At 39.1% G+C, this 27,344-nt stretch overlaps 1 protein-coding gene across 1 annotated transcript; it reads right to left on the reverse strand.

The window, feature by feature from the left end:
* Positions 1-981: 981 nt before the first annotated feature.
* LOC139740216 (hyalin-like) lies at positions 982-27,344 on the reverse strand. The gene is made up of 23 exons (XM_071650800.1): positions 27,293-27,344; positions 25,924-26,148; positions 25,549-25,794; positions 24,349-24,609; positions 23,484-23,735; positions 22,680-22,937; positions 20,482-20,612; positions 19,225-19,345; positions 17,886-18,137; positions 16,965-17,216; positions 15,942-16,199; positions 12,909-13,013; positions 10,355-10,582; positions 9,188-9,324; positions 8,304-8,544; positions 7,130-7,211; positions 6,524-6,564; positions 5,457-5,707; positions 4,756-4,947; positions 3,891-3,962; positions 2,428-2,493; positions 1,619-1,684; positions 982-1,026 (listed from the first exon to the last, which is right to left on the reverse strand). The coding sequence occupies exons 1-23, from the start codon at positions 27,342-27,344 to the stop codon at positions 982-984; spliced, it is 3,834 nt and encodes a 1,277-aa protein (XP_071506901.1).

The following is a 27,344-nucleotide window of genomic DNA, read 5'->3' on the forward strand; positions in this document are numbered from 1 at the left end:
TGAGAAACCTTTCACGAAATATGAAAGAGCATACAATTCTAAGAGTTATTCAAAGTTTATTTAATGAAAATTGGTTTTGAAATGGCCAAGATTTCTAAACCATAGAGGTCCTAATAAAAGGTAGGCCTCACTTTTTACCAGAACCACTTTGATTCTGGATATCTCAGCCACTTCAAACTTGTTTTCATCAAATAAACTTTGAATTCCTCTTTATAGTATTGTTTGCTCTTCCATATTCATTACTGGTTTCACAAAAAATAAAAAAAAAACAATCAAAACCATATCATCATGTGTCAATTTCTTCATTGGTAAGAATTCATTACCGTTATGGCCAATCCCTTTATTGGCAAAAAAAAAATATACGTACAAGCAAACATAAGGAGAAGAACACATCTGTATAACAAAGCCTTTTTAGAGTGGTATGTAGGAGTCTATGGTTGAAGTAGTAAACCCTCAAACTTTTTTTGTAGTGACTTTTCACCTCCATCAATAGCAGGTCAATCCTGTGAAAAGGAACATTTTTGTATGTTTGCTCCCTGCCAGTCCTCATTTCTTTTATGACAGAGATATTGACTACCAGTCAGGGGTGTGTGCTGTATTTGCAATTCCTTCATTTCAAGAGAATAATCATGCACTGGTAATTAACAGAAGCGGATTGGAAATAACCACAATACAAAGTCATAGAAGTGCTATTTGCCTTGAACTTTATCTAGTATTGATAAGCCCGTCGTAATTACCAGGCAACTGTATTCTGACTCAAAAGGGTGATTATATTTCTTCCTCAGCTTAATACACCCAAGCCAATCAGAGTTGTAATTCAATAAACCTGTTTCCCAGTCCCTCATGTCCCTCCCTCCAACCTCCCCATTCCCCAATGGATCACTCCAGAATAGGCACGTCCACTAAAATATAAAAATAGGGCCTACAGTCCCATCATGTTGAAACTATTTCTTTGCTGCTTGTTGATAATCAACCACGGTGTCAATAGCTGAACTCGTGGAACATTCTCTGTTTCATCTCCAGCACCTGAAAATTATCAAGAAAACAGGAGAAGTAATAAAAATAATTTATATGATTCTGATTATTATTACCATAATCATCATCATCATTCTTGTTATAATTGTCATCATCAACATCAATATCATCATTCTCATCACAATTACCATTATTTGATTTCTTCAAATTCACATTGTGGCTTGTTTCTAAGGATTACTTCTCTCTTGAATTTAAGAATAACGAGGACAAACTGTTGAGAAATCAATGTTAGATATTAATGTATACATCTAAACATGGCAGGTCTTTTCAGTTGTTCAGAAATCAATACTAAAAGATATATATAGAAATATATCTATATATATATATATATATATATATATATATATATATATATATATATGTGTGTGTGTGTGTATATATATATTATATATATATATATATATATATAAGAGAGAGAGAGAGAGAGAGAGAGAGAGAACAGAAGGCATGAGAGATATGAACTAAACTACAGAGTACAGAGAGACAGTGGAATGTACTCAATTGGTGAGGTTTTCTGAGAATATCATGAGTTAGTTATTTGAATAAGCAAAATATTTCATCATCAAGAATTTTTGATACTTACAGGCTCTGGATTATCATTTCCATGGAATGACGGGCCCTTCTCTCTTTTCTTCTTCTCAGTTCCATGCTGATATTTTTAGGGAAAAATGAGAGAATATAGATCAAAATATCATGATAATGACACATGTAACCAATGAAGAAAGATACATGTACATGTAGGCCTATAGTATACCATCATTGCATCAATTCCACAGGTTCAATCAATGCAGATTGATGGAAAGAAAAAATAGAATATTAAAACTCAGAATTAATTGTTAGTTGCTACGCTTCTCATGGAACTTTGACTCTATAGCCAAGATAGTTTATTTTATAGACCACTGCTTTTACTTGAAAGTGACAACATTCATGCTGAAAAATGACAAAAGTTTTCCATTAAATCGTCTCTCCTGACTCTATGCACAAATAGCCCATACTACTGCAGCCATTCAGATAAGTGAACAGAGGTCTGCTGATATAAATTATCATTTCTGATCTGCCAATAAGCAGCATGTAGTTGCTTCCAGCTTGAAGTAGTTCACTGCTCAGCATTTACAGAAATTTACACAAAATACAACGAATGCCTTCTTGTATTCCACAGCACAACTTAATCAGAGCGGCCAATATGACGTACAATATTTTGCATGAATCGCAGTGATAACAATCATCTATTGATGTGTAATATATTTGTTTGTTTGTTTGTTTGAGTATTTGCTGTTTGTTTGTTTGTAGTTCTGTACAGTGAGTGTGATAGCTCGCTAAAAAAAGGAATGCTACAGGGAAACGAATGCTAGTGTCTGTCAGAATGAAAGAGAACTCTCTGGGATAACGCACCTTGGCCTGCTTCTGTTGCTTCCTGAGATATTTTTCTTCCAAGTTCCTCTGCAAGGTCACTCTCTCCTGATGAGACAAAAATATGTTTGAACAGAACTATTTATCTTTCTAGTGTGTCTGATTTGGGTTTTTTTCTGTTTCTACAACTCAAAGTTCAAAACTACACCAGACACGCCCTTATATCATTGGGTGCATGTCACGAGACCGACACCCACGGGTCATACAGCCCACGAGTCATACAGCTCACAAGTCATACAGCCCATTAGTTTGACACTATAAGCTATCAAGGCCCACGAGACCCACACATTAAGCCCCTCGTTGCATCTGTCAAACTTGTGGGCAGTTTTTACTTGATGTCGAACTCACTGGGCTTTATTTGCCTAGTGTCGATTTCATGGGCTGTATGACTTGTGAGCTGTATGATTCATGAACCTGTGTTTTCAATGTCGAACTCGTGGGCTGTATGACTCGTGGGTGTCGGTCTAGTGGGATGACCCCATCTAGACCTATTTCCCGTGCACCACAAAATCAAGGCCACCTCTCTACTAGATATTTGAAATGAAAATCATTGTCAGTGAAGGCTTGCATTGCAAAAGTAATATCTAAATTAATGATCAATCAAATCTCAAAACATAACAGTTTGCACATTTTGGACTTAGAATGAAGACAGAAACACTAAACACATTAAAGATATTTTCTTGTTCTCTCTTTACACATGGCTCAATGTGACACCCAATGGCTCAAAACTACTGTTAAGTCACTTTCAGGACAATGTGATGGGTGCAGGCTTTCATGTCTTGCATATCAACTTGCTGTTTAATGAACACTTTGGAAGACTGAAAATAAGACCAATATTACATCCACTATAGCTCTTTCACTTTCACGATTAACAAATTATCGCAAGGTATCATATCTATTTCGACCCAATCATAATCCTGTTTCTGACAAATATATGAGGAGACTGTCTTGTTACATAATAATATTTCAATCTTCAGTAATGCAGAAAGCATTTTTTTCCTGTGGATTTGCAGTGGATAATTGAGGTGCATTGATATTTATGCCAAATTGTACTACAAGACTGGGCATTGTTATGTCATAGTTTCATCAGGAATCGAACTATGCATGGGGGTCTTGATTGAAGGAAGCCAATCTAGGCCATTTATTGAGCAAAATAAAACACGAAAGTAAGTCAAATTAGCGTCTGCAATAACAACCTTGAAACTTTGAAAGCACCACATCCTCATGCTTGTGTAACGATGCCCATAGTAAAACATACACGCACACACGCACACACACACACACACACACACACACACACACACACACACACACACACACACACACACACACACACACACACACACACACACACACACACACCTGTCCTTTAGAAGTATAGCAACAGGTATCACAAATAATTTTTGGTGCAGTCAAATATGATTATATCATCTTGGTATACTCACTCCTTCAGGTTTGTCAGCATTAAACTTTGGGCCTCTCCCTTTTGCCTTCTGCTTTCTACCTGCAGTTGGAGACTAGAGTAGATTCGGGGAGGATAAAAAAAGAGTTACTACCATTTTTGCATTGTTTGCATTGTCACTGTATGTTTCAAAATGTCTAGGTAGACATCAATTTTTATCACAGCGTGTTAAACTTTTTTCTTTGTGGATTGAGATGTAACTGGTGAAGTATTATGTGTGGGAGGTGTTCGTATGTGTGTGTTCTGCAGGTTTATAAAAATCAACAAAATCATGAAAGAATGGAAGGTCAACAACTTTGTTTTTCTTTCTCTCTCTCCATATCTATTTATATATCCATCTATCTATTTATCCATCTAACTATCCATCCAGTTATCTATTCCTCTATCTATCATCTATCTATCTACCTATCTAACCATCCATCTATCCATCCATCTGTCATCCATCCATCTATCTATCTATCCATCTATCCATCTATTCATTTACCTATCCATCTATCTATCCATCTATCCATCTATCTATCTGTATATCTATCCATCTATCTATATATCTATCCATCTATCTATCTATATATCTATCTATCTATCCATCTATCCATCACCATATTCTATCTATATATATATCCATATATTTATCTATCTATTTCTATATCCATATGTCTATCTATCTAGCTAGCTACATGTATCTATCTATTTATTTCTCCAAAGCTTCCAAGACGTTGCCACTTTCCACTTTTGTTTGACGACCACACATGATCATCTCGCACCAAGAATCTCAAAATCTAATCTTCTTTCACAAATTAAGAGATCTATTAATAGAGACAAAAGTCACATGACCTATATACACTCACGTGTGCAGCATTCTTCTCGTGTTGGAATTGGAAGGCGGGGCTCTGGGGAGGGGACGGGAACAGCGGTGGAGGGGGTGGTGGCGGGAAGCCATTTTGACCCTCGTGTAGGAAGGAGGGACCCTTGGTCTTGGTCTTGTGTTGAGTCTCGTTGATCTCATGGACAAAGACACCGTTGGCAAACTGGAAATCATCCTGGCATATACAGGACAAAGAGGGCGCCATGAATATTTAACAAGTGTGACGTGACTGCATTGTATTTTTTTTGTTGTTGTTGTTGATGATGATACTTGAGAAATTTATAGGGAGAATCCAGTTGCAGAGTTAAAGCAGTGATATACAGATAAAGACATGCTTACACACAAACAGTATGCATATGATTTATGAACACAAAAATAAAGATTGCATATATCTCTTAATCAAAGGGGTAAACAAGCAAAGTAAGCATAATACTATAAGGATGCATGCCAGAAACAATTTAATTGACATGTAGGCATTGATTAACAACGCTTTAATACTAAAGGCCAATACTCCTCAACGAGCAATAGTATTAAAACTAAAACCTAGCCTTGCAACGCAAGTCAAGGTTTCTTTCCAAAATGGTATTGTAACTAGGAAAGAATATCATGCAAAAAGAACAAAATAAAAGAAAAAAATGATGAAAGATTCCATAAAGGACAGGCTGGCTGGAATCTCTTCCTTACCACTGGGGACGGAGCTGGTATGAGGGGTGCGCTGAGATTGGGCGGGGCTCTCTTGGGTCGATGGAGACGCCTCAGCAGCCTCTCCCGCCTTCTGCGCCTCTGGCGATCGACCTTCTCCGCGGCCTTCTCCGCCTTCTCGGAGGCGTCAGCAAAGATGATGACGTAACAGCAGCACGCAGCTACGAGAATCACGACCAGGACAAAGATAGCGCCCCCTATCGCTATGGCGATGATAGCTTCGATGCTCAATCCTTCGGCAAAGGAAAGTAGTGGCGGAGAGAGATGTCACAATATATAAGGCAATGGCAAATAGTGAAATTTAATTTGCGTACATTGTACCTTATAAAAAGTACAATGTACCCTGTTTTTTATTACTTATTCACTTTGTACGTTTATATGTTCTTGATCACGTTGGAGAAGGAAAAAGAATAAACTGACCATGCACTACCTCACATTGTCTATGCACTAGGAAGTCAGTTCCCAGTTTCACGTTTTCCAAGGAGTTATCGGAGAACTTTCTAGAAACAAAAAGAAATGCGCAAAACCACGTTTTTTAATGTTTTGATTATTAAACCCACTATGCATTGTCGAATTTTCATAGGACACATTTCTTAAAGAATCCAATAATGTATTTATCTGGATCAATCTATGAAGGCTGAGCCTTCTTCGGGCAAAATGATAATTACATAAATATGTGTGTATGAACATGAACAAAGAAAGTGAGATTCCATCGGGATTCGAATCCGAGACCTCCGGATTGCTAGACCCGTGGTCGAACTGAGTGAGCCATGCGAAGCCCTACTGTTCGTCTTCAGTGTTAGTCCCTGAAATCCCTTTGTTTCATTGCTTGTCCGGTCAGGAGTTATCATAAACCTGACATTAAACCAGAAGGATGGAAATCATCTTGGCGATAAATGCGATGGATCTCAGAAGTGATGGAGCTTTTGGAATATATGAAAAATGCAAACAAAGAGAAACTGTGTTAATTATATATAAAACAGGGCACATAGAACAGTCTGGTTCCTGAACATTAGCACTGGACTTAGATGATAAGTAACTGTAATTACCTCTATATTGACACTGTGGTCCATAATACCGCTCCACACAGCTTAAAAGGGAAAACGGGGAGAAAAAACCAAGCCAGAGATAAGGGGTTGAGTACATTGACATATATACAGGTACCATGTGCGATGAAATAGTTCCTGCCTCAAACCTAGTTAGAACAGTCTGATTCTAGAACAAAAACATAGAAATTCCCTATGAACTTTTGAATACTATCCATTATAATTAGTTGAATTGCATGCTGAACTAAAAAAAAAATCCAACGAAACCTATTTAATTTGTAATTTGGGAGAGGGTGAATTCTTGACTCGGCACAAAAATAAATCACTCTAATTTCAGGTCGTTGTCAGTTAGGAATTGGCCAATATGTGATTGAAAAATTTATATTCCCAATATTAGCAAAGTGAACTTTAATAAAAAATGAATAAAAGACTTGTAGAACAAAACTTAACCATGGGATCGGCACATTATAAACAGCATGTGATGAGGATTTAGCGGAAATGAAGTCTGTTGAAATTACATTATTTACTAGCTGCATTTAGCGGTGAGAGAATAAACATTTTGTTTCAACAAGCAATTTACTTTGATATATTGCAAAATCAAAAACTTACCTGCACGCAACATCGTAAGTGGTAGAATTTACGACGGAGCAGCTTCCTCCGTTGAAGCAGTACCCACTGGAAGGACAGATTGCTGTCAAATCAAGGGAAATAAGGTACTTTAAAAATAAGTAGGTTCTCAAGCTTATATTTTGCGAACATCATAAATGATTACGTATGTGTCGGGATGTGTATCTTTTTGAGGAGATATTTATCTTGTTCAACGATTTTGAAGTCGGCGGAGGAAAATCTTACAAAAAGAAAAACAAACAAAAAACATGCAAACAAAAAAACAAAGCCGTACAATCACAATTAGTACATGAGGTAAATGTACCTGTTGATCGAGCAGATGGGCCTCATTCGAGAGGAATATCGCACATTTTATGTCGATGTTATTATTTTGTTGAATACACTTTATGTCAGTATAGATTCCTGGATATACCTTACGCTATCCTTTGCCTTCGATTATCTACTGTTGATAGTCTGATAGTGTTATGTCCTCCGTCATGTCCATTTTACTCATTGATTGATAGTTTTTACTTTCAGGGTCCTGTTCTCTCAAGCTGGAGTTATAACTGATCATTTAATCAATTATAAACATGACCCTCTTAAAAATTGACCATACCTTTTAAGCAACTATAAGTCGCCGTTTTATTAATAGATTTCTTCGTTCTTGTAATTTATAATTGATTGCTGTGACTCATAATTGATTGTAAAATGGCAATTGATTTGTAGAATTAACATTATTTCAGGACTTAAAATTGATTTCTGGGACTCATAATCAACTACAAGATTTGATCAATTGGGGCCATATTTGTTTGTTTGTCGTTGATGTTGTTGTTTATGTTATTTTTTCCGCTAATAGATGAGAAAACATCACCTTGCACCTACCGTTACTGCATGACAATAAACATAATTTCAAAATATATGTTTGCAATCTTCAACTAACCAGAGATATTCTCATACCAGCTGAAATCCAAACACTATAACAGAGCCAGCATCCGTTAACAACTCATAAGATATCAACTTGGTCATTAATTGGTGAATAGTGGCAATGCCTTGCTCAAGGAGATACTAAAACGCTGTCAGCTAAAAATTTGAACCACGAGCCTCCAAGTTCACTCAATTAGTCTCAAACCGCTAGGCCACAACACATCATAATTTTTAAAAAAGGGGGAAACCTTACCCTGCACGCTTCTCGCAGTAGCTCCCTCTACGATCTCAAGATACAGTCCTGTGCTGACCCCTTCCACCAGTTCAAGGGTCACTGGGGTCACCGAGTCGTCAAACATCTCCCTCACTTCAACGGTAGAGGGCGCGTCGGTGGGGTCGTAGGTCAAAGTATACTCCACAACGATGCTCCCGGGGCTCAGAAACAGGATATGAGACATGCGGAATGGTGACTGCGAGCCATAAACACGCTCGAACTGTAGGAGGGGAAATGGCAGTAAGTTCATATCAGCTTTAGATGTCTACATTAATCTCAATTCTAGACGGAACAGTTTTCAATTCAAACATTATTTTAGAGCATTTAGAGTAATTATAATAATGATTATGATAATAATGATAATGATGATAATATGTCATCCATGCAGGATATTCAGGCCCTATTTGTATGTCTGAGCGATAAAAGTTATAAGAGGCTATATACTTGAAAAAAACCAAACATAATATGCATGCGTTATGATGAATATATTGAGACAGTTTTAGAAAAAGCTGGTGTTAGGATGCAGTTTTTGATTTCGTTCTTTTAGAACAAAATTACTGAAATATGGAATATACATGATATTCACAACGAGTATAAACATACTAGATGGAGGTGTTGCGGGGTTTTTTTTTCTCTCAACTATTAATATCTTAATCGAATAAAAACATTTGCTTTTCCTTCAATGAGTTGAGTGGTTGCCACAATGTTTGAAAGAAAAAAGAATGTGTGCCATACAATAATTATTCATTACCTCAATGTTCAATGCAATTTGTATCCATGCACTAGCAATTCAATTATCAATAAATCTTCACAATACTGTTGAGACGTTATAAATGTCATGATGTTGTTAATACTGTACTCACGTGATCATAGATCCTGTCGGACAGGCTCAGGTAGCTGCTGCTCGTCGGGTCGGAGCAGCACGCCTGGAAGTCGACCGGGACCGTCCCGGGGGTCTCAATACTCTTCAGCGTGAACTGGCCTCGGAATTCAACCACGTCTATAAAAAGCAGGATGATGAAGTAAATAAAAAAATAGTTGGACAGGTTTGTCACTTGGATAGATAGCGGAGGGACGATGGCGGTATTTTTTTGATATACCGTGCATTGCTAGATGTATTTCATGCCAAATATGCAATTCCCAAACTGCTTTGTAAAGCTTGCAGTTTGCGGACAGCACAACAGTATATTTGAAGAGCTTGCTTCCAAAAAGCACTAAATCCATTGAAAAATGATGGATTTAGCGCCTTTGGGAAGCAAGCTCTTCATATGCTGGTTTTGCATTTTCGTAACTTGTCATAGTACACAGGTCTGGCTAGAACTAGCATGGCATACTGAGATTTCTGTAGATAGCAACCTGATTGTTTGAGTCATGCTCCATAGAATAATCTTATCCATCGAATAGCAGTATTCCGTAAGGATGGTGTTTCCTTACGAGGCTTTTTCTTAATTTTATCAAGAAGGACACTAACACAAAAATATTGCCTTTTAGAGGAGCAATACCTATCCCCGCGAAAGCACTTTTTTTTTTTGTTCTTTCTTATTTGCCTCCGAGACAAGGTATTCCCGACCAAAGCGCGCAACGCTGAAGGAAAAATATCGTCTCGAAGGAGAGATATAACTCCCAAAGGACTGCCGTTATACGACAACGATAAACAAGGCAATATACTGAGTAATGATATAGTTCTATATGCCACAAAAGCAAAATCATTTCAGTCTAACTCCGTCGGCAGCCAGTCAACTTGTTGAATTATAATGACCTGACGTGACGTCACTGCTCGTAATATAATGATTTTAATCCTCGCACCAATAGTTGTATTATGGCCAATCATCGACTAGTATTTTTGTAGACCATTTGAATATTGAGCAATGTGCTAAGATTGTCTTCATGGACTAAAAAAGAAAAAGGCGCGCGGTGCAGCCATTCTCTTCATGTGCACACTCTTAAAATACTATACATCTCTTACATTTTTCATTAGAAAATAATGACAATGCCACAGTAAATGTTGATGTTCCAGCTTGTGTACTCACTGAGGTCGAAGGTGTCTGTCAGGACAACGTTGGATGTGGCGAACGAGTCCCCGTTAGGCCCTGTCAGAGCCCCGAGGAAGATGTCCTTAATGCCCTCCTCATTGTAGTGGGAGGAGGCGCAGAAGATGAGCAAGAAACCAACTACGTAGTTGTCATCGTTGTCGAAGCGGCTGCTGGTAATCTGGACGCCGACGAAGTCCGCGGCGAGGGAAGTAAATGAGAAATAGTATTAAACAAACAACACAGTTTTGGTGACGATCTGTTTCAGCACGTTCGGTAGGACCCCATGCGTGCTAGATTGTTCCTTAAAATGATAGATTCTTCTTTGACGATTTTTTTTTTCTTCAAATGATAGAATTTATTGATTTCTCGAAGCAACATAATTTTACAGAGGATAAATGAATTACAAAGTTATTACTTCAACACAAAAACATTTCTTTGATACAAACAATTTAAACACATATCTGTGATTTTATACTTTTTTTTCAAATATTTAGATATCTTCTTACTAAAAACATACTATAAAGGGTCGTACATGCGAGAATGCGAAAATAGGATAAAACAACTTTTGGCAGTCCGAAAGCCCGCCCGGGCCCGCCCGACATGGCGACGACGAGTGCACATTGAATAACTTCCACAGGACCATTGCAATTGACTACACACAGCCCCGCCGCCGTACACAAGTGTAACACTTGAGCTCAGCGACAGGGCCGCGCACAGCCACATTGCAATGTACAGCTAATAAAAGGAAATTCGTAAATACTAATAGGCCCCATGGACAGAAAATCTAGAAATTAGCAAACAACATTCACCCGCCGTCCCCACGCTCAGGCAGGCCCCCAGCGGACTTCCGGCAAGCCATTGGAACGCCAAGGATGCACCCTGCCCGAAAGTATGTACAGTGTATACATTTACATTTGATACACACGCCACACCCAGGTAGGCTCCTAGAAAGCCACCGGGTTGCCACGAACATACCCTGCCCGAAAGCATGCATAAATAAACTTACATCATAACAACGTTAAAAGAAACTCGCGGGTACATAGACCTTTAAACTATTTTCATGCATACCTCCCCGGCAAAGGTTGCTCCAGGCAACCCGTAAACACGTCAATATCCACCTGACGTTGCAACAACTAAATGTATGCAAAGTGGATTCCAAGTATGGAATTATTTTCTACAAACAAAATCGAATGTTACCAGTTTCCGAGAGAAAATACCTCCATATATTTGACTACGAACCAAATGAAAGTGTTGCATCAGCCCCATCCTTGAATCATCAAAAAACATGAAATACACTATATTAACGAAACAACATCAGACAGTTCAAATAAGTTGAACATGTCTCCATTTATCTAAAAACACAGTGATTTTACCTTGTTTTAGATATATAATTTCTTCAATTTCATAATGATGTTTCAAAGCTTTTTGAAATAACGCCAAAGATAATGTACCGTTCTTACATCTTGTGGCGAATATGTAATATTTGGCATATAAAAAAACAGAATTCAATGTAGTGAAAGGACCATTTAAGATTCCAAATATGAAATCGTTAAATGTGAGAATAACTTCGTCTTTCAAAACTTGTCTTTGGAACTCTCTCAAAAAACGTTGAGTATAAGGGCACTCCCAGAACAAATGTGTAATTGTCTCGGTTGTATCTAAACAAAAGGTACATAAATCAGAATCTGACAAACCAATTTGTTTTAGCAGTTTATTCACCCCGAGGATGTTGTGTAGAATCTTGAACTGAAAATAACGCAATTTTGTCGACAATGAACTTTTAAAAGGAATGAGATTTTTTCCAGTCAGTGACTGGTTCTATCAAAATTGAATTCCATTTTTCTTGTGATTTTGGAACTTCACGAAAATTATCTACGCATTTTCTATGAATAAATCTACATACTTTAGGAGCTTTCTTAATTTCAAGAATTAGTTCTTCTTGATAATTTTTATCTTGAGTTTGAGGTTTTTTTACAAAATTTTTCCAGTTAAGAGGAATTGCAGATATGATGGAAAAAAAATCCAAAAAATTGCATTGAATTTCATATTTATTTCTAAATTGTGAAAATGAAAGAAAATTACCCTGTTCATTCAAAATATGACAAATTCTCGTAATACCTTTATTTATCCAATTATGCTTAATAACAACTTTTCCATTAATTCTAATGCAAGAATTATTCCATATAACCTGATTATGAATATATCTGTCAGGAGGGTTCTGAGAAAAAACTAAATTACTCCAGCAGACAAGAATTTCTCGTATGAATATATTTCCGACCTGATTAATCATATCCTTGCAATCAAGATTACAAATCCAAAATAAGTCTCCACCGAGATCTTTCATTGACAAGTCAAAAAAGCATTTGACGATTTTACTAGAAAATTAAACATCAAAACTCCCAAAACAGGATAAAAACACACTATGATATCAAACCAGTTCTATGACTTTGTCCATTACCTGGTTTTTTGGTCCAAGCTCATTTTTCCATTGACATTATTGGAGGAATGTACCGGATATCTGAGAAGAGTTTGGTCTAAATTTGACTCCTAATACTCACGTCATCTTGAAGGTTTCTCTGCCGGTACGAGCCGGCGAACACTCCTTGCAGTCCGCGAACCACGTCCATTGTCACCTGCCCGTCCAAGGCAATAGTACCTACACAGTTTGACAGAGTAGACACACAAATACAATTCTTAACAGAATTGTACCACAAAGAACAATGCTAAATATTGGCATGCTATTTCTTTCGGCAACAATGCATGCATCACGCTCGTTTTGGGAAGATCAGAAGACCGTATTCATTGTGTCAAGTCAGTACAACGAGACAGATCTCACGCAAATAGACAGCTGGATAGACTCATAGCTATACCGTATGTCCAAAAAAAAATTACAACGGGACCCTCCGCAATGATATCTCTAAAAATAGTGAATCAATCTAAATACAAATTCAGAGTATGAAACTATAACTCATTGCCCACATCTTACGGAAAATCCCATTCGATTTGCTTCAGTGGTCAAAGAGAAATGAGAAGTTTTGTAGAGGATGTCAGAAATCTCTTCCCTCCAAGTTCTGTCTATTGTATTCACACACAAGAGCATCGAAGTGCTAAACTTGGAAGAATCAGACTCATGACATGCTTTACAACAATCAACATTTCTCTGTGACCGCTTAACCAAATTGAATGCGGTTTTCTGCGAAATAGAGCTAAGATGTTATATTTCAAGACTCTGAAGTAGCATTTAGACAGTTTAATCATATTTGGTGTTATCAATGCGAAAATCTGATTGTAATTTTTTGGGGACATAATGTATAGGAGATGAATACTGGGATTATCAAACAAGTCTACGCATGCTATCATTGACGATCTCGAGGCCTATCACGGGAGAATGAAGACATTTATGCTTCGACTGTTATTCTACAACTAGCAGCACCCGTGGAAATCCACGGGTCTGAGGGGTTTAATTTTTTTTTTTCTCATAATACGATTTTGCACATTTTTATTGAAGAAATAAAAAGAAAAGTCTTCTCATTCTTTCGTTAATTGTGCTGTCTTCTAAATGACCACCCTTCCCAGAAATTTTATAATACATTTTTGTAGTATATGCCAGGCGATCCGGTCCATTGGTAGGGATCATTCCCGCCACTACTTGCTTTTATTATAGAACTGAGTTTCGAGGGGTTATTTGCACCCGTTGAAGTCCAACAGTTGTCTTGTTGCCCCTCACCCCTCCCCCCCCCCCCTCACGCACACACACATTTCCACCTCCGCAGGGCAAAAAACAAAAACATTCAGGGAAAAATTACCAAAAACGCAAATGAGATTCCCGGAAAGTTCTGCTCACAGGTTGTTCCCGTCGAAACGGGAAGATATTAACGCTATGACTTTGATTACCCCCTGCTCTTGCATCCACGCGGGCACCCGCGGGAATCCACGGCTGGTCTCAAGGCCTCGGTTTGTTTTGTTTTTTTTTTTTCATGTTTCTTTTCCCCACGTTATGAGAGAAAAATAAGATATATCTTCTTAATTTTGCTCCCTCCTTTTTGTTTTTAATCACCAAAACTTGGCTTGATATATCATATTAATATAGAACTACATCTGCTTCAGATTGTACATTATCATAATTAGTATTAGGCCTACAATTATTGCTCCTATTATTGTTATTATTATATCATTATTATCATTATCCTTATCATTATTATTATTATTATTATTATTATTATTATCATCATTGTTATTATTTGGGGAGGGGGAGATCATAGTCATCAGGTTTAATAGGCACCCGTGTGAGTAGGTTCTCACGACCTCGTATTTTTTTTCCTTTAATATTTTTCCCATGTTATGGAAGAAAGAAGAATATATACATCACTGCATTCGTCTTCATTTGCTCCCTCTTTTTTTTTCTGTCACCAAAACTTAGTTTGATAGACCATCGAACCACACATTCTATTTCCACTTGCAATTTTAAAAATAGGCGGTCGGCAAAGCGAGGTTTTCCTCTACGTCCGCTCATCTTATGAATATGTATGATTACAGCAGCTCTGCAGTAAATGAATGGACACTGCTGCGCGTGTAATCTGATATGTAAGGGTACGATCGGCAAATATATTTAGCCGCGTCCTAAACAGTCTGCGTACATATAATGACACCGGACTTGAGAGCAAACGGCGAGCAAACTAAATGACGTACCTGAGCTGCATATAGTATTCTGCAGTTGTGCAAAATACAATTACATAACCAACGTTCGTTGTTTTCATTTGGGGACGCCAATAATGGCGAACTGTACGTAAATGCCCTTGTAGTCCATATCACGCACACACAGATTCGTGTAACCATCGTCAATACATTCAGTACACGTAACAGGCGGAGGCAAAGGTACATCACAGAACTCACACAGTGTAGAGTGTGTATAGAGTTCTGCGAGGTACATTGTGTGTGTGCGTGCGCGTCCGCCGGAAGATGTCAGAGATTTCGCTGCACCATCATCTTTAGTATCCCCCAGTGTCTCTGCAAGCTAAAAGATGTAAGATCGAGAAAGCAGGAGGCCAGCGCAGGTTCGGTGAATATTGAAACGCTCGGCTCTTTCGTCACGCACAAAAATGCATTATGCATGTAGCTAATTAATTTTCCTTTTTCGTCCTCGACGTCGACACGTAGGCGGAGAGGGGACGAAACCCGCGCCATTCGATGTAGGATACTCTCCTGCGGCCGACGGCACCGGTCGCAGCTGCCCGGAGCCGACGGCTCGGGAGGAGATAGAGAAACCAGCAACGCCGAAATAAAACAGGAAATACATAAGGCCGCGACAACAACAACAACTTCGAGTATTATAGTATAGGACAGTTACTGAAACATGCTCATGTTACAATATCCCATAATGTACTATTCTTCGGAAAAAATAGAAATGCTAGGTCTCGACTTGACTCAACAAAGTGACGTATCATTGTGTTTTGATATATTTTACCAAAGTACAGTACACATGACACTGAGTTGAATAACGTAACTTTCGCCAAAGTTCATTTTGCGTTCTATTTCATTGCTTGTAATACAGTAAGCAATATAACGCTCAACGTTGGTGGCTCACTTTGTTTGACTTCAACGAAGATGACGAATGAGCAGACGGCAAAATTTCCGCTGGGGTCCTCCGCCACGTAGAGTATGGTGGAAGTGCCCACGGGAAAACGCGAGCCGGATGCCCGTCCCGACGGACGCGTGATTGTCACTCTCCCGGAGTTATCCGTGGCGCCGGGTGTCGACCACAGCGCGCGCACGTCAGAAATGGCGTTTGCAACATAGAGTGTCTGGTCGTCCGGGCATGGGGAGATGAAAGGTGGTTCCAAGTCTGTGGACAAAAGTTTGTCATACCAGTGATGATGGGAATATTGGTATTGATACAGCGGTAAAGATAAAACAGTAAAAATCAACGACAAAATGACAATCATGTGAGGCGATCCGTCATTATTATTTTCATCATTGTCATAATTTTCATAACACGTCTTTCGAGTACGTCGTGTTGATAAAACGCACTAATTTTCTTCTTATTATCACCCCATTCATATCAATATGAAATCAATCTTACACCTAAAGTTCGCTCACTCCATTCCCCTGTATAGGCATTGCAGTCGAGCAACCATGTCAAACTTTCCGCCAATCAGTAGCCCTGAATGTATAGGGATCAACAAAAGCTACGATTTACACCATCGTTCCTAAAGGACGTACACACTATGGTAAATCTGTAGAACACCTAAACGAGTTATTGAATGCCTCTGCTTATTATTGCTGCCTACACTGTCTATTTCGGGTGTTAATTAAGAAGGGCGCCCCATGTAGTTTGATAACAGACATTTTAGTCAGCAATTTTCGTTTGTTGTTTGTTCTGATGTGCAACGTATTCTTTATGTCGTCGAACATTTTGAGTGCCTTTAGATACAACGGCCGCATAATTCTTTATGAACATATTTATATGCAAACTACGGAATCTAATTGCGCGAGCTCAGCGAACTGCTTCACAACATTGTCAGTTTGCCCAACATTCTGCGTTTTGTCATGATTGCAAGGGCATAGCAGGAGGAAAGCGGTGATGCAACATTATCACTTGCATGCTTACCAATGACCTCTACGACGAACCCGCAGTAGCCGATATTTCCCGCGCTGTCCATGGCTTGGTATTCGACATCGTACGACCCGAGTTCCAACTCCACCCCTGGCTGATAGTTGGAGGTGATGTCGACATTTGGGTCCTCGTCGTCCGTGGCCGTAATCGTCGGCCACGTCACAGTTGCTGATGACGTTCCTTCGTCGGCAACGAAGTTCAGTGTCCCGACGGGGCAGTTGTCGAAGACGGGAACGGCCTGATCAACTGTGGAGCAAGATCACCATGATACCAGATTCATTTCGTTTCTGTCTACGTGCAATTGAGCATTTGACATCTGATCAAAGAAAATTCGAGCGTTATGTCCAATTTCTTAGAGCACAACGAATGACACGCGCATACTGTTAGTCTTATATGCTCACTATGTCTTTGCATTACCCTTTTCCACTCTAATGCTTACGTAAACGTTGTTAATGTTAGAAATGGGGAAGAAGGTATAATATACATGTACCTTCTTACCTTAATATTAAAATCCTTCATTCTTCAGGATATTATCTTTCAAACCATACACACAAGACAGGTAGCAATTGGGCATAAGTGGTTTCTGGAAGTTATTGGTGCGTTTATTTTATCAACACTCTTGTTCCCTTGATTAGGCTAACAGAAAAACAAAATAAGTTGAAGAGCGAGAAATTGATGAATAACAAGAATCATTTCCCCATATTATACATTTGTCATCATTGGTAACACATTGGGCCATTAGAATCACTGACTTGAAAGTTTTTATTTTCATCGACTCTTTGTTTTGAGTCCCAATTGATGCATAAAACTCCATAGCGTTGTACACACTGATCAAAGTTCTTGGCACAGAAATGATTAAAAAAAAAGCACCTATTTAGTTTGATCCAGATACATATATATTCTAGCTGCCAGTACCTGTTATTGTGACGGTGAACTCGCACTCGGCCGTGTTTGGGGGCGTGGCCTCGTCACTCGCGACATACCGCACCGTGTAGGTTCCAGCGAAGAAGAGCTCGGGATTGGACGCCGTGGACGTGATGGTCGGTGCCACGCCCGAATTGTCTGACGCCGTCGGCTCATCCCATCGCACGATGGCCGAGTTGGTCCCTTGGTCAAGCGGTTGGGTTATGTCGCTGGGACAATCTTGCAAGACGGGCGGTTCAGCATCTGACAAGAAAACAGAAGTAAACGTGGCTTGATCGTGTTCCTACCAGGATTATGTGCAAACATCTCCATCAAAATAATTTCTGTGAAATTCTTCCTTTTTTTATAGCATTAACTCTGCACAAGAATCATCGTGATAAATCAAGCGTCGTCTGTTGAATGAGGTTGAATCGCTAGTTATTTCATGCCTCGAGCATGCGCACACTCATTCCAAGACTTGACAGATTATGCAAAAAGCAGAGAGAAACAAAGCGCCTAATATAGTTACGTGAAAGTGATTACTTTTTTTTTTCAAATGATAGAATTTATTGATTTCTCGAAGCAACATAATTCTACAGAGGATAAATGAATTACAAAGTTATTACTTCAACACAAAAACATTTCTTTGATACAAACAATTTAAACACATATCTGTGTTTTTTATACTTTTTTTCAAATATTTAAATATCTTCTTACTAAAAAACATACTATAAAGGGTCGTACATGCGAGAATGCGAAAATAGGACAAAATAACTTTTGGCAGTCCGAAAGCCCGCCCAGGCCCCCCCCCCCCCCCCCCCCCCGACATGGCGACGACGAGTGCACATTGAATAACTTCCACAGGACCATTGCAATTGACTACACACAGCCCCGACGCCGTACACAAGTGTAACACTTGAGCACAGCGACAGGGCCGCGCACAGCCACATTGCAATGTACAGCTAATAAAAGGAAATTCGTAAATACTAATAGGCCCCATGGACAGAAAATCTAGAAATTAGCAAACAACATTCACCCGCCGTCCCCACGCTCAGGCAGGCCCCCAGCGGACTTCCGGCAAGCCATTGGAACGCCAAGGATGCACCCTGCCCGAAAGTATGTACAGTGTATACATTTACATTACACACGCCACACCCAGGTAGGCTCCTAGAAAGCCACCGGGTTGCCACGAACATACCCTGCCCGAAAGCATGCATTGAAAGTGATTACTAGTTGTTGCTTCATGTGTAGTATAGCATTTTTTATGACAGTATATGACACACTTATATTTCATTTTCTCATCAGTAACAGCAAACTTGACATAGTTTGCTAAACTTTGCAGAGGGCTCACCTTGTACCACAACAGTGAACACGCACGTCGCTGTGTTGCCTCTCACGTCCGTGGCTGTGTAGGTTACGGTGACTGGTGTGTGGTAATACACGCGTAGCGGTTCTGAGTGAGTCATCGTTATCTAGACAGACGCAACGAAATATTTTGGTTTTATTTTAGAATACTGTACATTATCTTAACTAGATACAAGTTTGGTGCGTTTACGTTGATTTTTTGGTTTGTTTTGTTTCGTATTTTAAACTTAAAAACCTGTAAGCGTTTCTCTGCAGGTGCACCATAAAGACCCGGGATGCCATGTTATGGGAAGACTAGCCCGACTCGGATACACTCTCTCTACTCGGATATCATCGCTGATAGGAATTCTTTTTCTAGAAAGACTTCTTTAGTCGGGATTTCCGAATGTGCGAAATTAGATCGAGTCAATCGGGTCAACATTCTCTCCCACACTTGGTCTTCTGTCGGAGAGGGCGTTCTTCTTTCTACAGGTGTAACAGAGGGCTCTCCTACAGGGAGAGACCTCAAGTTTTCGAAGTCTGTTATGAGTACCTAAAGTATGTAACAAACCTTCACCTACTTCTGCGTTGAAGAGGAAAACACATAAAAACTTTAAAATGTTTTTACCCTCTTCATCACTAACACTCATGCACAACAATAATCACCTACAACACTTCCATATACACAACTGCACATGATTGTTATGCACTTACTTATGCCCCACTCCCACACACACATTAAAGTTTTTAGCTCACAGGATACACAAATCCCAAGACCACCTCTCACCCACTTTAATCCCTTATAGCAACTGAAGATTCCGTAAATAATGACCTATTGTTCCCTGGAAGAGACAGCTGTATTACTCTCATTTTGACAACTTTCTAAATTGTGCGAAATAGCTCACAACATAGTTATTTTGTCTATCATAAGTTATTTACATATTTATATTATATATGTAATATATAAATATATATTATATATATATATATATATATAAATATATATATATATATATATATATATATATATATATATATTTGAAAGCCTATTAAGACTTTACCACGAGACTTGTTTGTCACAGAAGTAATTCTGACATACTTTTGTTGCCTTTTGACCTCTTTGAAGTTACGTAACTATACATGCATATTCTAAAAATTGAAGACAATAAAACTGGTAGAGCATAAAACTACAAAAACACGGACGGCGGTTTCGGGAGGTTCAGTTATAAATGGGTTAATCAGTCACGCACACACACGTTATTACCTGTAGGGAAGCTTGTCCTGTGTAATCGTCAGACACAGTGATTTCTGGCCACGAGACATCGGCGTAGTCCTGTCCCGCCCCGTTGTCCCGCGTGATGGTAGCAGGGCAGGTGAAGACGGGAGCAGTATCAACTGATGGATCGGTAAAGTATGATGGGGGATATTAACGCGGGGCATGGTTTGTCACGTTGCCGTATAAAACAAAGATACAGTATATCGAATGACAGAACATTATGCGCAGGCACATGCGCGGCACCAGTCCTCCCTAAAATGATTCATGAAAGCGGCTACCCTTATCTACATGTTTTTTTTTTTTAATTCAGCACTTTTCAATGCATTTTACAGATGTTTGACCACTTTTCTACATCGCCGTAATCACCTATTATTACCCTGCAATACTATGCCCGGCACAGTTTGTTCTTGAAGCCGATCCACTGCATGGGTTACTTCTTGGAGACGGACAATACAAGATTTTCCTTTTCATTTATCTCAAATTCTTAACTTTAATTCCCCATTTCTATAATTTGACACATCTACAGAATAACAGTGGAAAAATTATTGAATGAAGTAAAATTACAGTCTGTAAGGAATTAAAAGGTGTAATGGTACAGGCATAACTAAATAGTTGTATCAACCCAAAATGACGGGGGAAATGGAATATTTCCTACTATACTAATGAATAGAGCCAATGTTTTTTTTTTTTCGTCATCGACTCAATCTAAGAAAAAATATGCTGGTATAATAAATTTAATGATTTGATTTTCTTTATCAAGGATGGTCCCTCTCAGTGTTGTCACTGCTCTGCAAGTGGGACCTGGCATTATTATTGCCCTAATTTCACAAGATACTCATTTACACACTTGGATCAAAACCGACATGGTGGGTAAATACATGATCTTGTCCACGGACGTGAGAAGTAAGTTGACAGGGAATTGAACTCGAGCCCTTTTGATTAAAAGAGTTTTATCCACTATGCCACAGTGCCCTCAAAATTCTAGGCTTATTCAGATTCTTAGAAGATAGTGGGCACAGGTAAACCTGCAGGAATTGGTGAGAAATGGCAAAAGGTAGTAGCTGGATTTCAGAGATTAGGGGCCTACGGGCATTTTAGTTTTCACGCTGATATACATTCCCTTAACCCTATAAAGCCCAAGCTATTTTGACCCCTTCCAGGCCCAAGGGGGGGGGGGGGGGGCACATTGTGCCCCCCCCCCTATATAACTTCTTTATTATGTTATGTATGACCGTCATATTTGGCACATGGGTAGAGCAACTCACACTCTACATGACCCGACATTTGAAATTTCTCAAGGTCATCCACTGAGGGCGCTATTTACCAAAATATAAAGAAATACATAGGAAATATCCTAATATCATGTTTTTTCTTTTTATTTCTTTATCCCCAGTATATATGTTTCTATTTTATATCAATCATTTTCATATTTACCATAAAGAAAAAGCAAGTCAACCTTCACTATTTGTAATGGTTGAAATTTCTCAAGGTCAACATGTGGGGGCGCTATTCATTACAATATAAAGAAATATATGAAACTATGATGTACTGCTTGGAATGGGTACATATATTGGTATCACATTTCATATTTCCAAAATATTGAAATTTTGAGTTTGCAGATTGATAATATGATAATCAAATAATATTACAGGCAAAGCTTGTGTGAAAATAACCCAAAATAAAAGGGTAGTTTTGAAAAATGCTGTATTTTCGATTATTTCCATTATATCTATTGTTTGATGCCTATGTCGTATAAAAATAAAGGAAATAATAAGAAGAGCATTTCAGGGTAATTCACAACCATTATTACTTCACATTTTGGTCCTTCAGCAAATTACAGCCAAGAAAACCCCCATATCATCCACTATTATACTGTTAACTGAAATTCGAACAGAAAATCATGCAAAATCTGACGAACATGGTTGTCAGTTTACGGTTGCCATGGCAACCAGCAATATCGGACATAGCTAAATTATATATCAAAATGTTTGCAATAAGATTCTAGGAAAAGTCACCAAATTTGGTTGAAATCGAGTAAAGGGTGTGGGAGTGGCAAACGAAAATATGGTAGGGGGGCACAATGTGCCCCCCCCCCCCCCTTGGGCTTTATAGGGTTAAACGAAAAGAGCAATGGGAACAGACAGAGTGCGGACAAAAAGAAAACTTGTTATTTAATCGATACTTACTAAGCACACTGACAGTGAAAGTGCAGACGGCCGAGTTGCCATAGTTATCAGCGTAGGTCATCGTGACCCTGTCGTTTCGCCTGGTCAGGCTGGCCTGGAAGACGAAGCCGGACTCCAGGTTGGTCTGGGTCGTGAACTGACCCGAGTTGTCCGTGACCGTGGGAGATGACCACGTGACCGGCAGGGATATGACGCCGACGGGAACGTACTCGACGATGTTGCCGGGGCAACCGGTGACAACCGGTGCCTCGTCATCGACTGGGGACCAGTATTGAAAAGATGACATGCGACTGTTCAAGTGCATTTTAACAACAGAACTTTCACAACATGAAGTCGACGTAGCAGTTACAATTATTTTGCCACCAACTTGATGTTCTTTAAAGTCAGTTAACTTATTAACATCTAACATAATTTTGCAAAGATGTCACTTTGCCGTGAAATATTAATCTCCATCATCGTTTATATAACTACAGCATTTGTAATGCGTCATCGATCAAGTGGCCTATTCTGAGGCGCAGAGGGGCATAACATACATGAGCAATATTGTGTAGTTGTACATAATCATGACAGTTGAAGAACAAGGAAGAGGTAGAAATATCATATTAATCTATTTGTATATAATAAATAAACATAAAATATAAATGAACATATATCTTATCATGTTAAACAGAAATTCACTCAGCGGCTTCAATGCCATGTTTGTCTGTTTTTTAGCCCAATATCAATCATTCGGCAATTTTCGAAGCATGACAATGCAAACTTTCACATTCCATAGTAATATACTGCCAAGCAAGCGGCACGCACCTGCAACCGTGACGATAAACAAACACACAGCCGTATTGCCAACCGTGTCGGTGGCAGTGTACTCCACTGCGACGCTTCCAAGCCCGAAACTAGAACCTGGCTCGACCGACGCAACCACCACTGGCGTTCCATACTCATCCGTGGCATTGGGCGGGGTCCAAGAAACGGTTGCCTGGGTGGTTCCCGTGGCAACCCATCTCGTGATGTTGCTGGGACAGTTATCAAACTCTGGTGGAGAGGCGTCTTGGGTTTCTGTGAGTTAAAAGGGCAAAGGAAATGCATCAAATGATATTTCCTAGTTCTTTCACGCATGTGTATTCGCTCATAATGTTCTTATATATTATAAATCTTTCTATTCACGACCATGACGACAGAGGTCACTAAAAAATGCGCATATACTTTTTACTAACTTTAGGGGGAAAATAATATATATATATATATATATATATATATATATATATATATATATATATATTCTATTTGCTCATGCAGATGAGTGAAAGTTGCAACACATTAAATTTACATTTGCAATTCACTTATCAATCTGAAATTAGAATACAGCAAAGGAAATTCGGGGGAAAAACTCAGTTTTCAGGACATTAAAGCACCGGACCGAGGTCCTTAAAAAGGCAGAGAACAATATTTTTCCTTCAGCATTGATTATCTCAGTAACACGTTGAGGAAATATGTACCTCATATCAATATTGATTAAGATATTTTCAAATGCTTTTATTGTTTATACATTTACCACAATATGTTTGAAATTACAATTCTGCGTTCACACAATCTGAATAAATCATTTCATGTTACGTTTAAGGGAAACTATCCTTTAACACATACAAGCTATTTGCATTGTGCTACTCACCATTGACAATCACGGTAAAAGAACACTGGCTTGGGTTATAACTCTTGTCCATCGCTACGTACAGGACCTGGGTGGAACCCGTCGGGAAGTTCGTTCCCGGCTGGTGCGTCTGCGACGTGTAGAGGTCCGTTCCGTCGACGACGTCGATAAACGAGGGCTCGGTCCACGTGACCGTCGCCTGGTCGATTCCCGGAAGGACGTACTCGATGATATCAGCAGGGCAAGGTGTAACGAGCTGTGGTGGCGTAGTATCGGCCGTCTCTGGGGAACGCAAATTTTCATTGTGGGATAGAAGAGTGAGTGGCCCATTACATATAAGATCAGGGCCCTGTTTTATAAGGTTGTTCGTAAAGTTACGCATGACTTTACGAACGACTGGAATATGAAGTGCCCGTAATTATTTGTGCCCATTTTTTTCCTTACGTGTACGACTGTATGACAATATTTCATCTACATTGAGGCAAAAATACACTTTCAACCATTAAAACGTGTGTCAACATGTAAGAATAATAATTACCATCTACAAATTTCAACTTTAGCTATTGAAAATTAACAATGATTAGGAAACCCACTTGGCTTGCCATATTTAAAGTCGTTCGTAAAGTCGCGCGTAACTTTACGGACAGCTTTATGAAACAGGGCCCCAGGGAGACAAGAGTGAGTGGCCCGTTATACATAATATATGGTCGGGGAGATAAGAGTAAGTGGCCCATTACATAATGAGATCAGGAGATAATGGTGAGCGGCCCATTATATAGGTGACAGATATGAGAATAAGTGCCCTATTATGTGTATATGGTCAGGGATTTAAGAGTGAGAGGTTTATAGGGTCAACCTATACGAAACAAAGCATCTGAATACTCCATTAGTCAGGTATGGATGTGACATGACTTAAGGACACAAGTAGAGCTTTTGATAAGGATCGAATTAGGAATTTATCTAAAATGACGTGTCAAATATCTAAAAAATACGAAAAAAGAACAAGAAAAAAACAACTTCCCCCAAATTGAAATAGTTTCTAAAATTATGATTAAGAATGATTAACAACGTTGATTAAATCATATCATCTGCTTTAATAGGTGTGCACATCGTCTTATTCTCAAATAAACATTTCTGAATTAGACAAACAGAGCTGTACTGTATTCAGGTGAAATTATTGCAAATTAATTTTTTTTTTAATCCACTGAGAAGAAAACTTACTCTCCACTTTGACCCTAAACACACACTGTGACGACTCCCCGGCATCGTCGGTGAACACGTAGGTGACTTCCGTCGTTCCGAGCGGAAACGACGCGCCGGGCTCGAAGTCGCTCGTCACCATGACGGTCCCACCGTCGGGATCTACGGCGGTGGGCGGGGTCCACACGGCGATGACACTGGTTGCTCCGTCGGACGCGCCCACGAGCTGGTTACTGGGACAGTTGGAGATGCTCGGGGCAGTATCCGCTGGATGGAGAGAGACAAGAAGTAATAAACTGTGATACGTTTTGGTTTGGAGTTTGTTACGCATCGATATGAGATGTGGTTTGGGTAACATTTAAGCTGAAGAAAAAAAAAGTAGGTAAAAATACTTACGAATAATCTCGATGAGGAATGAACAAGTTGTCTGCAATCCATATTTGTCGACAGCCGTGTACGAGACAGTCGTGTTGCCCAGCGGGAAGTAGTCCCCTATGGAGTGAGTGGACAGTAAGTAGACTTCCCCCGAGCCGTCCGTAGCTGTGGGAACCTTCCAGTGAACCGCCTCCCCGTTGCTGATGACGGTGTCATTCGGGCAAACCAATGATGGCGGCGCTGTGTCTAATAATTGGACAAAAAAAGTGATGTTGATAAACTATTGTAAATTATAAGCTCAGCGCTGGGACAATAAACTGAAAAAGCCGCTCCGTTTATCATCCAGCCCGATGAAATGAATACGTTAAAGTCTAGCAACCAATTGAGAAAATTGTTTTGCAGGACCGTAACATAAAATGAGCATCGAACATTGTTTTCATATCACGATCTTTTCTATATTTCTTTTTTTTTTCACTTGAATGAGTGCATCTTTTAATTCAAAATGAAATATCAGATATGTGAGGTATTGCAAATCTCTAGGGTACAGGGGAAGTTATTTTTTCATTCAAAGTCAAGACAAATCATATCGTTTTGATCTTTGTAGGCACTGCCACGCAAATTAATGCAGGAGTCTTGGAATGAAAGCGTCGTCACGTCTGCATGACAAGTACGACTATGTGGATGTTTCTTTAGGACATCATTAACTCGCCGATGTATGATATGTTTTTGTAGTGAAAATAATGACAGTGACCATAAATTATCACAATTCATTATGCTAATAAGATGGAAACGACGAAACACACGTAACAAGATTCACAAGCCTCTGTATGGCCTACACACAATATTCTTTACTACGATGAGTACAGTTTCCTTGTCTGAAATGAGATTCAAAAGGAATGGCACATGCATCTATTCTTGTGGACAAGAAATATTTCTATAGCGACGTGTGGTGGTTTTGTTATTGCTGTTGTTGTTTTGTTACATCAAATGTAATTTCTAAATTGAAAACTAGTGGGGGGTATGAGGCGATGACATGCCCGCCGCAGCTAGTTTTAATACTTACAGTATGTTATCACAACCAACATCACTGCTTAATAAAACCACGTGGCACCAGAGAAATAAACATAACTTACTGAATTTCGTAACACCATCTATGACTCTTAAACCATTCTCTTTAAATGTTAACTATTTTGCAACCTCTCAAAGTAAATTTAAACCTGGAATAGCCTGTGATACGACATTCCTTTTGTTACAAGTGTTAGCATTTATAACCTTTGTCAGAAGGAAGTAGGCGGAGGAAGAAAATCATGACTAAAAACCCATATGCGAAGAGCTATGCCCTTACCAGAGAAGGAAAATAAAATAAAAGACGAACCTGTAAGTATCTCACAGCTTGGTCCTGCGTAGTCGGCGGGACACGAACAGTTTCCGGACACACACAT

This window comes from Diadema antillarum, unplaced genomic scaffold (assembly GCF_040938485.1).
Source record: "Diadema antillarum isolate AM-2024a unplaced genomic scaffold, OU_Dant_1.0 seq00000842_RagTag, whole genome shotgun sequence".
In the NCBI taxonomy this organism is placed as follows: Eukaryota; Metazoa; Echinodermata; class Echinoidea; order Diadematoida; family Diadematidae; genus Diadema; species Diadema antillarum.